Source organism: Ursus americanus, chromosome 12 (genome assembly GCF_024610735.1).
Source record: "Ursus americanus isolate L20-20 chromosome 12, mUrsAme1.1.p, whole genome shotgun sequence".
In the NCBI taxonomy this organism is placed as follows: domain Eukaryota; kingdom Metazoa; phylum Chordata; class Mammalia; order Carnivora; family Ursidae; genus Ursus; species Ursus americanus.
In genome coordinates this window covers 13751684-13764001 of record NC_142138.1, presented here as the reverse complement: position 1 = coordinate 13764001, position 12318 = coordinate 13751684, and the positions used below count along the sequence as shown (strand labels likewise).

Sequence of the window (12318 nt, the reverse complement as noted above, 5' to 3'; positions counted from 1 at the left end):
TCCAAGCCTGAGCTTCTTCCCACCGCATCACTGCTGCTACTGCAGTGTTAGAGCCTGGTCAGCCCACTGAGCAAAGACTGTAGGAAGATTGTCTGTAACCACCAGTATCACCATAACTTCCGAGAGCCAGGCAGCCTCTGCTGTGACCAATGGCACAATTTTCACCCTCGTGTAGGAAAAGGGGTGCTTCAAATCTCATGCTAATAATTCCATGAGCTACTGGTCGTGATGAATGATGACATCCAGGCTGAAACCCAAGACAAGGAGCCATGGGGAAAGCAATGCTCATCTTTAACACTGGTTTTCAAACTTGGGTGCCAGGACTCTTTTTACACTTAACATATTACTGAGGACTCCGAAGAGCCTTTGTTTAAGTGGGCTACATCTGCTGGTACTCACAAAATTCAAAATCAAAACAGAAATTTTAGCAATATATATTTATCTATTTAAAATTTTAATATCAAACTCATTTCACGTTATAATATATGCCATAATTTTATTTGAAAACAGATTTCCAAGAAAAATAATTAGTGAAAAGTGGGTCATTGTTTCACATGTTTGCAACTGTCTTTAATGTCTGGGTTAGTAGAACACAGATTCTCATTTCTGCTTCTTCATTCAATCTGTTGCTTTTGTTGAGGTCTTTGAAGAAGTCTTCGAAGAAAATCAGCCTCATAGATTTATGTGGTTGAAAATGTTACATAGTTGAGGGGAATTTTAGTAGTCTTTTCAGATAACTATGGGTATTCTTCTTTGATACCACTCCACGACTTGACAATTGGCAATTTCTTAAATGTTAGCTGCAATGTGGAATCTGAAAGCACGTCAAAGAATTTTTTTGCACGCTGTTACGTTTAAGTCCACTGGCCTATGTGTGCTTTGCATGGATCTGGCACTCCTACATGACTTTTGCAACACCGGGCATTGGAAATTTGGAAAACAATGGTTCACTATGCATATCGTAACAATATTAACACATTTCACTCTCCAATATAAAAAAGTCAAATTTATTAATATCATGAGTGACCTCATCAAGTCTGATCAGTGGATATATTTTCCAAAATTTAATTTTTGTTTGAAAGCTCAAAAATTTTATCATGGTAACAAGTGATATTATTTGGTTTCCTCGAAGTGATGGGTTCCCTGTTCATTTTTGAGACAATGTCTGCCAAATAGGCCCTAATAACCATAGCTTGACAGCTGTCTTGTCAAGTAAAAACAATGCTCCAGGGGAAAAAGTGACTAAAGGCTTTTTCTTAAGACAACCGTCATACTTCAGTGCCGTGGAAGTTCATATTGCGTTCTTCCCATTTTGTCATATAGAATATTTAAATAACTTGTATTCAAAGACTGAGGTGCTTTTTTTTCCCCCAAAGATTGAGGTTTAATAGAATTAGTGATTTTACTGTCACAAGAGGGACTTTCTTAGGGCGCCTGGGTGGCACAGCAGTTAAGCTGTGGGATCCCAGCGGTTAAGCTGTGGGATCCCAGCATTATGGGATCGAGCCCCACATCAGGCTCCTCCGCTAGGAGCCTGCTTCTTCCTCTCCCACTCCCCCTGCTTGTGTTCCCTCTCTCTCTGGCTGTCTCTATCTCTGTCGAATAAATAAATAAATAAATAAAATCTTAAAAATCCTAAAAAAATCTTAAAAAAAAAAAAAACAAGAGGGACTTTCTTAAGTCAAACTTAGCTTCTTTCCTGTGAGTTTGATGCCACTGCCTTCATCTGTACCAAGACCACGGTATTTTTTTTATCCACCGTAACTTTTGCCCCATCAGTGAAAGTACTAACACAGTGGAAAGGGCAAATGTCTTGGTGTTACTGTGACATTGTTTTGAACCCCCAGAGCCCCTCTGAAAAGATCTCGGGGACCCCCTGGGTTCTGCAGACCACACTTTGAGAAACTCGGGTCTATAAAATGATGTTAGTATGAATACCAGTGTTACTGTCCCTCTAAAGAAAACTTCAGCTCTCAGCTCACAAACTTCATCTCTGTTCCAATTCCTTCCACCACCCTGGGAAACCCCGTCAGCCCCATAAATGAGCTACCCAACATTTGCCCCTCAGTCACTCCTTTTCCTCACGTCCAGGGACATTTTTCCTCACTCCATTATCTTCTATGGTCACATTCTGGTCCTGCTCGCTCTCTGAAACAGCTCCTCCTCCAAATCAGTAATTTGTGAGTCATCCTGGGGGCTCTTCCCCTTCTGCGTTATATGCTCAAGGATTCCAGTGCACTTCTATTAGGACGTCTTTGGGGCTTTTACTGTCTTGACGCCTAAGCTTTCTATCAATAAGATCCCCTCCTATTTTCATTTCCCTTTATAACCAGTTTTGATTCCATGATCTGTCATTTTAAAATCATACTTCTGTCCTACATTTCTGGATTCCACTGTTCCCTTAATCATGCCTACCTTATAAAACCCAATCCTGAACGAATCCAACTATCTACCTCTTTACCTGGTTAACTCCTGGGTATCTTTCAATGTCATCCTAAACATCATTTCTCTAGGGAAATGTTTCTCCTCCCTTCATATGATTTGGTCAATCTCTGCACATCTTCCCAACACTTCATTATCACACTTGTAATATTTGTCTAATTTCTGTCCTTACCAGATTGTAAGCTCTCTGAAGATAGATTCTGTATGTTTGCTTCCTGGAGCTATCATGGTGCCAAACCCAAGGAAAGTGTTCAGTGAATATTTAGGAAAGGAAAAAAAAAAAAGAATGAAGGGAGGAAAGCAGGGAGGGTGAGGGACAAAAAGGGAAGAGAGGAGGGAATGGGGGAGAGAGGGAGAGGAAGGAAGGAAAGAAAAGAAGGGAAAGAATGAAACCAGTTTACAGGAAATAGAATGACAATGTTTAGAGACTTATTTGAACCTAATTTCTTGTTAGAAGCTAATTAATTCTGGTAACTAGATATTCAGTGGCTCAAGATTCTGTCCATATGTCATTTTTCTGATAGACTGTCCTAATAATAAAAGTTTGAAGTATAGGAACATGGAGAAAGACAGGGTTCTAATCATCTAAAGGCGGGTAGAAGGTACAGGGTGAAGGTTTAGGAACAGAAAATGACTCCAGGATTAGTTTTGCATCTCGCTATGGAATTGTCAAGATAATGTCAATGTAAGCCCACAGAGACTGCATTATGATGTCAAAATGGAAGGAAACAGTATTAATGGATGGAAGCCAAAGCCCAGACAGAGCAGTTCTGTGTTGCTGTAGCTTTAAAAGCTTTGTGACATGATGTCTAGACAGAAGCACATGTAGTAACGCTATCACTGAAGCAAGAGTACGGAGAGTACACAAGGACCGTTCATGAAGTTGTTACAGGGCTCCAGCCTTTTAGCCAATATCAGTATGTCCAGCATTTTCTCGTATCATTCCAATGAATCTTTCAATGTGGTTTATTTTTTGCTTATTATAAAAGTAATACATTCTCCTTCGAGACCATAAGAGACCATAAAAGAAAAAATGCCTCCAACCCTCCCACCATTAATATTTTGTTATATTTCCTTTCGTTCCATTTTCATAATGTAATTGAGGTCATACTATTACATTTTACATCCTGATTTTCCACTTAATACCATAGCAGATAATGTAAACTATTTATGATGGCTACACATGGTTCCACTCCTCTAACATCAAAAAAATTAGATTATTGAGCACCCAGTGTTTCCGTATTCTAAGTTCTTTCCTGAGGATGCAGCCTGTAGAATGGGATGGCTGGGTCGAAGGATACAGGTAATTTTAAGGCTTATGACACCTGTGGCCAATGGCTTTCCAGAAGAATTGTATCATTTTTTTTCATTTGCTTGGGAAACGATGGATAAATCTGTGATCTAGTAAATCTTGGCAAACAGTTTTAAAGCATCTCCAAAAAATAAAAAATAACAAAAGCATCTCCTAGTTACTGAGCATCTACTCCAGCAATAACACATTTAATACAGAGCACTAAGATTCAGGAGTCTTTGATTATAATTTTTAGTTTATATCTGCTTTGTTATGCTACTATGAGCAAGTTTCTTTACCTAACTGGCTTTTGGTTTTCCTATCTATAGAATCGCCGCAAGTCAATGCAGTACTATGGCAGGATTTCTCAAAGTGTGCTCTGTCGAGTGCTCAAACTGGGATTGGGAAGGAAGAGAAGAAAACTTACATGGTCAAATTTGGATAAATTGCATACAACATGCTACTTTTGGAAATTTAAAAGGCATTATATTAAAGGCCCTGAGAAGTCCTGCATTCTAATTTGCACAACCGAGCATTTCCCCAATTTTTTGAACACATCATTTCTTTTTTCATGCATCATCTGTAAGATTGTGTAACACAGTTGAGGACACACTGATACAACACAAAGTGGTTTGGAGTCCACCCAGCATGTATTGCAATCCAGTTTCTGCCACCTACTGAACTTTGCTTTCCTTATAAGTGAAAAACAGAATAATAATAACTTGTGAGACTGTTTTGAATATGGGCTAAGATCGTGTATGTAAAGCCCCAAGCACAAGCCTGACGTACATGTCAGTTCCTTCTCTCTAGCCTTCTCAACCCCCTACATGCTCATCAAAACTCTCCATCTTCATCAAAAAGGTGTTGCATGCCTATGCTGTATAGCGCTGGGTATTCGTGAGATGAAACCCACTTGACTTTTTAAATAGGGTGGCACATAGGGCAAAGGGCCTGAAACCTGGACTTGAACATACAACCTGTGAGTCAAGGGCTTGACCCCTGCATGTGGCTGCCTCAGCAACTGAGATCACAAAATAATTAATTGGCTAGAAGGTTAGAAGGCCTAACCCTGATTATTGCCAGGGGATCGTCCTAATAAGTTGGCTCAGCTTGTATTTACAACTGATTGTCACTAATTATATCATCTTGAGGCAGATCCATTCAGTTATTACGTGGAAGTTACGTCATGAAACTGAGGTATTTTAAATTGACTTTGAAAGTTGGCTGAGTCTCCGGTGACCTCCATGCTGCTAAATCCAGTGGAAAGTTTCTGACTTGGTCTTAATTCCTTCTGTTGGCCATTGTTCCCTTCTTGAAATTAGCCTGTCTTAGCTTCAGCACCACACTTCCTGGCTCCCTCCCCACCTCTACGGCCAGTTCTTTCTGAATTTTCTACGAACTAGAATGCCTCAGGGTGTAGTGTTGCCTTTCTTTTCACTTTCTGCTGCTCTCACTCTTAGGAAGGTGGTGAGATCCGTTTCCTGGGCTTCCCGTGACTCTATGCTAATCCTCCTCACTTTAGGTCTTCAACCCAGACCACTCCTCTGAAATCCTGTTTTCTCTATCCAGCTGCCCCATTTTAGATCTCCACCAGGTCGGTGCCTCTGAGACAGGGAAAACTGAATGACTCCAAATCTCAACTCTTCATTTTCTTCTAACCAGCTTCTCTCTCAGTTTTACCCACATCCAGAAGTGGAACCAGCGTAGCACACAGTTGCTCAAGGCGGCTACCCGGCAGTGGGCTTTAATTCCTTCTTCCCCTCACCTCCATATCCAGTCCTTTGGAGATTTCTGCCATTTTACTTTCAAGGTATATGTCAACTATCTTCCCTCCCAGCTACCTCTACTGCCACACCTCTCACTTAAGGCACCATTATCTCTCACCCAGATCGCTGCCTCGGCCTCCTGTGGGATCTCCCACTGCAGCTTCCTCCCATTCCTTCCCTGCACAGACACCAGAATGATTTTTTTTTATTGAAAATCAGATAATCCCTCCCCCTCCTCTCCTTTATAAGACCCTCCAGTGTTTTTTTGGCTGGCTGGTTGTTTGGTTTTGAGTACACATAGATTGAAGTCCAAATTCCTTATCATGATGCCAAGGTCCTCTGTGATCTGGTCTCTGCCCACATTTTTGACATCCTCTCAGGGCACAATCCCCTCCTCTCATGCTGTTCCCATCCTTTAGGGCCAGGAGCATGATGGGCCATTTCCCACTGGAGGGTCTTCACACATGCTGATCTCTCCATCCTCTCCTGTTCTTCACATGGCTTCTCCTTACCACCCTATATCTATCAGCTTAAGTGCCACCTCTAGAGAAACCCCACCAGCCAGCCTGTCTTCAGATTGCTCTAATATCCTCTCTCAAAAGGCCCTATTTGTTTCCTTCCTAGTACTTATCACAGTTTTTTACTATAATGTTTTATTTACATGTTTATCAACTCCATTGCTACACTGTAAATTCCATGACGGTAGGAACATTATCTGTTTAGTTAACCACCCAGCACCTAGTGTACCTGGAGTATGTACTGAATGAATGAATGAATGAATGAATGAATGAATGAATGAACGAACGAACGAACGAATGAACAAAGGAATGAATGGATGAAATGAACAAATGTAAAGTATCTACTGTGTGCTGGGTATACACAGAATTCCACACAGAACTTCCGGTTCTAGGCATGTGCCAGGCTTTCCTGCAGTACGTGTATAATGCTGTTTCCTCCACATAGAATAATCACACCTCATCCATCTGGCTGAAACTCCCTAGTTCCGTTAAGCCTCTCTTCTTGTAGACAGAGAAGAGCCGCCTGCCCTATGTTAACATTATGCCGTATACATAGAGCTGCTCATACTTTATCTCCATCCCTACACTGCACGTTCCACGAGGTAGAGGTTACGACTGTATTGTTCACTGCTGCAGCCTCGTGCTAAGGGTAGTACTTTGCATATAGTACGATCTCAGTACAAATGTTGGGTATAAATGTATTATTTCATTCATTCTTATATTACTTCATTTAAATGTCTTAAGAACCCTGTGGGGTGGGAATTATTGCACCCATTTTTTAGGTAAGGAAGACAGATTCATAGAGAGAGGAGATAAACTTGCTTAAAGTTACACAGATAGTAAAATGGCAAAGCGAGGGTTTAAATGAAGGCTGTTTGACACTAAAACGTGTGCATTGTTTTAGCATTCCAAGATATACTAGGAAGGATTTCTGACAAAAGGGAAAGAGAGTAATAAAAATAATATTCTAACAGCTTACCATGTGCCAAGTTTTGTGCTAAGTACTTTACAGGAACTCTCCTAACTCCTGAGAGCACTCAGTGAAATGTGTATCTCTGTTTTATAGTTGAGGAAGTTGGGTCTTAGTTTAACTTGCCCAAATTCTGGAGCCACTAAGTGGTGAAGCCAGGACTTAAACCCAGGTTGATCTCACTCGAAAGCCCATACCTAGTGCCACTTGAAGTCCGGCTAACGATTAGTTAGATTAGTTCCCCTGGACAAAGGTGTGCACATTCAGAAGACTCACTTCTGAGTCACACCCACTACCCCGGCTGTTCATATTAGTTAAAAATTCAAGTAGCTTGAATACATACTGATTTCCAGTTATCTGGACAACCTTTGAAAATAGTCACATGGCCCTGGCCCAAGGTACTTTGGTAAACACACTCTGATGTCTATGAAATAAATAAAATAGAGAAGAATCATGATTTAAACTTCTCAGGGTCCACTACCTCTGTGTCCTATTAATAAAACAGAGAAACAAACCTTTGTGGTCATCCTCCATGTTTGAGGTTCTCCACTCATGTTTCCATCAGTCCCTCTAAAGGAATTTTGTTCATTCTCCATCAGTGGAAATTTTTGGTTGAAAATGTTGCATTTGCATTACTTATCAAAATGTATGCTTAGTTTTGAAAAAATATATATATATATGGTGGGTGAGGGTAGCAGGAATGGTGGAGATAACACTGATACAGCAATTAGAAGACCTGACTGTGCCACTAGGTGACCAAGTGATTTAGAACCTATCAGACTGCTTTGTTTCCTCTCTGGCCGTCAATCAGGGGATAATAATTACAACAATATTAGAGGGACATAATGAGGATTAATTGGCCAGTATTCTTAAAACGCCTGGCAGAGAGGTCTGGTTGTTATGTAATATGCCCCTTCTCTCTCTCTTTCTGGGGCTCAAGTTCTTTACCTGCCACATGAGTAGATGGATTAAACCAGATGTTGTCTGTGTCAGTCCAAATTCCAAAGACCTGTGATATAGAAATGATGGAAGCAGCAGACAAGAACTTTAGAAGAGTTATTGCACATATATCCAAGTATGTAAGAAGAATCATGAACATGATGATAAGTGGAAGATAAAGGAATACCAAATTAAACTTTAAAAGCTAAAAATCATTACAACAGAAATGAAAAATTCATTGAACAGGTTAACAACAGATTAAATACTGCAGTAGAAAAGATGAGCAAACTTGAAGATACAGTGACAGAAGCCATCCAAAATGGAACAAAGAGATAAAAAAGACTGCCAACAACAACAAAAAGAAAGAGCGGAGCCTCAGTGGACCGTGGGATATTGAGCAGGCTAACCTATCTGCAATTGTACTATCAGAAGGAAACTAGATTATGAGGCAGAAAACATATTTAAATTAATAATGGCATAATTTTTTTCCATATTTGGTGAGAACTATAAACCTACAGAACCATACCAAGGTGCATCATAATCAAATTGCTGAAAATCAATAATAAAGAGACAACTGTAAAAGCAGTCAGTTTTTTAAAAATGATGTATTACACAAAGAGGAAAGCAATTTTTCCTCGGAGACTATGTAAGCAAAGATAATGGAATGATCTCCTTAAAGTCGTGTGGCAAGAAAAAAGAAAAAACAACTCAGGACTTTATACTCAACAGATACCCTTCAAAATAAAGACAAAATAAAGACTTTCTCAGACCACTGAAAATAGAGAATTCATCACCAAAAGTCATTCTGCATTGCAAGAAATGTCAGAGGAAGTCACTCAGTGAGAATAAAAATGATACCAGCAATGGTATCATATTATTTGAAAGTAGGCCGTGATAAATTAATGATATATATTGTAAATCTGAGAACAATAACAACAGCAACAAGAAAGCAGAATAGCTAATAAATCATTTGGAATTAGAAAAAATATTAAATATAAAAGATAAAAACAAAAATAAAGAACAAATGGGACAAGTAGAAAACAAATAAAAAGGTGATAAACAAATGCAAAGTTATCAGTAATTACATTTTATGTAAATGATATAAATACTGTGATTAAAAGACAGAGATTGTTAGACTAGCTACTAAACCAAAATTCATCTCCATGCTATCTATCTGAAGCATACTTTAAAGTATGAAGAGTCAGATAAGTCAAAATAAAATATTGGAAAAAAAACTCACCATGCAAACAATAATCATAAGAAAGCAAGAATAGTTATATTAATAATAGACGACAGAACAAAAGCAGTTGCTATGAATAATGAAAGCCTTTCATAATGATAAGGAGGCAAGTCATCAAGGAGACATAATTCTAAATATAGATAGATGATAGGTATGTAGATAGATAACATAGTTTGAAAACACATGAAGTAAAAACTGCAGGAACTGAAAGGAGAGACAGATCTACAAATACAGCTGGAGACTACAACATCCCTCCCTCGGTAATAAATAGAACAAGGAGATGAAAACTTGAGCAACATTGACAACCAGCTTGATTTAATGACTTAACATTACACCCAACAACACAGAAATAGACACTTTTGAGTGCACACAATATATTCGCTGAAAGATCATATTTATCGTAAAACAATCTGGATAAATTAGAAGGATTGAAGATTGTTTAAACTTTTTAAAACAACACACAGGCTTAAAATGTATTATTTATATAAAATACGTAATGGAGAGCTGTTGATATTTGAGACTGGGTATTACAACTGATTTTCATCATTTTATTTTTTTTTTTAAGATTTATATATTTATTCATCAGAGAGAGAGAAAGAAAGAGAGAGCACACACAAGCAAGGGGAATGGCAGGCAGAGGGAGAAGCAGGTTCCCCGCTGAGCAAGGAACGCAATGCCAGGACCCCAGGATTATGATCTGAGCCAAAACCAGATGCTTAACTGACTGAGCCACGTAGGCATCCCTCATCACCATTATTTTTAAATGTTTTTCTTAACCCCGTTTTTCTATTAAGAGTTTATACTAATCAAATGGTAAAGAAGAGCTTATAAAAATAAAAATGTACTAAAAATTTTTAAAATTTAAAAAAATTTAAAAATTAAAGTGTACCATTAAAAACGTAAATGTATATCATCTGTTTTTCTCACTGTTAGTTTTCATGTAAGATTCTATTTGGGGCAAAAAGAGTGCCACTGTTCAATTTTGTAAATGTTTGAAATCACTGACCAAACTTGACGATCCATTCCAACTGGCACATTATACATGTGTTCTACCTAATTTTTGTCAACCATCAGAGAGAAGGGAAAGACCAAAATATGACAATAACAATCCCACAAACCCGCGGGCAGTAGCTTTCACTGCACGCTTACTAAGTACCAAGCATTGTCCTAAGTATTTTCATCCATTTGTTTCCTGAATTTCCTCCCATTTTACAGCTCCGACCACTTCTGTAACTTGCCTGAGGTCACACTAATGGTAAATGCCAGGGCCATAATTTGAACTCAGTAAAATTATTTCACCGTGTAGTTTTCCATTTTCAAAGCCAGGGTCAGATAAACTGGCATTAGATACAAAGACCTCATGATTTCCTACTTCAGCACTTTGTGAAGTATTTAATTGGTTCTTTTTGGCCTTGACTTCAAATTTGCCTCTTCACTGGTCTGTCTTATTTGATAAGTTCATCAAACATCAAGACTCTTTGTTCATTTTCAAAAAGGATTACAATGATAAGCTTTTATAATTAAGAGTATCTCAGCAGAGATTTCCTTTACCACCATTCTCTTGCCTTTATCTTCTAATTATTAGAGGTGAGTTTTCTGATTTTTCAAAAGTGTATTTGCTTTAAATACAAGTTGTAAATTAACTGCTTGTAAAAATGCCTTTCCTCTTCTGAACTGTTATGTACAGGAAATCTCTCTTGCTCTAGCATTTAAGAGCAATAATGATTCAAAATTAAATCACTTAACAAGAACTTGAATGAAATAGCTCAGCTTAAAATCTTCAGTGTTTGGGAGACAAGGACTGCTTTCATATTACCCCAAAGCTAAAATAAGGGGCTCTTTAAGCACCACAATATACTTGATGTTAAGATGTAAAAACCTGAAGCCAAGTTGGACAATTCAAGGAAATGAAATGGGTAAAATTGCAATGTACATATGAAAATATCACTTCCATTCATTACCCTACAGCAAGAGGTAAACTCATTTTAAGAATGAAATGACCCAGCATCTCTACAGTCTCTTGCCTTTCCCTAGATGATGTTATTAACATTACCTAATTGTATCCTCCCTCAAACTATGAGATGGGAATTTGCAAGATTCACAAACAGAGAAGTAGAGGTTAGCTGTCTAACATTACTCAAGATGACTATTTTTTATTAAACCGAGTATACTTTATATCTAGGACCTTATTTCATATTCATTAGCTCTTATAGATGAGGTATTATTATTCTCGTTTCCGTAGGGAATCTGAAGCTCAGAGATTAAGTGGTCCACTCCAGATTACCCAACTCTTGAGTATTAGATCTGTGTTTGTATGCAGGTCCATCTGACTCCAAGGGCAGTCCTTCACTGGATTGGTGATAACATGAAAGAGGTCACATTCCATCCTAAAATAACCTGTTGCAAACATGAAAGTGACTTAGCTCCCCACTAGGTGATCCCTATGTGCAAAGTTTGCAGATTTATGGCCAACTCACCGGTTCGCCTTCTCCTGAATGGTTACCCCAGGCTGACAAGTCATCAAAGACAAGATGAAGAAAGCAGCAGCAAACATCTCATCCGCCGTATAGTACTTAGAACGAATACAATTATTCAGAGAGTTGGAGTTAAAGATGTCTTCAGGCTGGGACCTGTAAGATCAGTTGAATGTTTGGAACCAACAGAATTCACTCAATTCTCATGGAGAGGAGGTTAATTAGTGACTAGGATATTGATTGGCCAAACACCCTCAAATCTCAGGCACCAAAGGCCACTGTCCTTCAGACCTTTTGGAAAGTAATATCCATATAGTTGAGGAAAGGAGGATTTGTAGGCAATCCAGTCTAGCAAAGAGATCTTATTTTCAGAATGAGGCAAAGCCAAATCAAGAGACGGTTGCAGAATTCTTTCAGTCTTTCTGAGTGGCTCTTGGAACTTCTGAAGTCAGATCGATTGGCTTCGTAAGACTGAGACAGGGCTAATACCGGTGAGCTCCGTCAAAAACAGCTGCACAAACATAAGAAATGCTAATCGTTACATAAAGGTTCCACAGTGTATTGCCACACATCTGGAGCCTGAGAGCTGTGGTAAATGAACGGACTTTCCGCCTTTCATCTAGACGTTGGATATCGTTAAGACCCAGCATATTTGTGTCTTGAGGGGACCAGACGTCT

General features: G+C 38.8%; 1 protein-coding gene across 3 annotated transcripts in view; it reads right to left on the bottom strand.

Moving 5' to 3' along the window:
* C8A (complement C8 alpha chain) overlaps window positions 1–11833 on the bottom strand; it is a 62618-nt gene extending 50785 nt beyond the window's left edge. For 2 of the 3 annotated variants that reach the window (XM_045802236.2, XM_087865919.1), the window contains exon 1: window positions 11644–11832. In XM_045802236.2, the coding sequence (XP_045658192.1) occupies window positions 11644–11720 (77 nt within the window). In that variant the 5' untranslated portion in view covers window positions 11721–11832. Of the gene's footprint in view, window positions 1–11643 lie in introns of all 3 variants that reach the window. The other variant, XM_087865920.1, reaches the window with a different exon arrangement.
* Window positions 11834–12318: the final 485 nt, after the last annotated feature.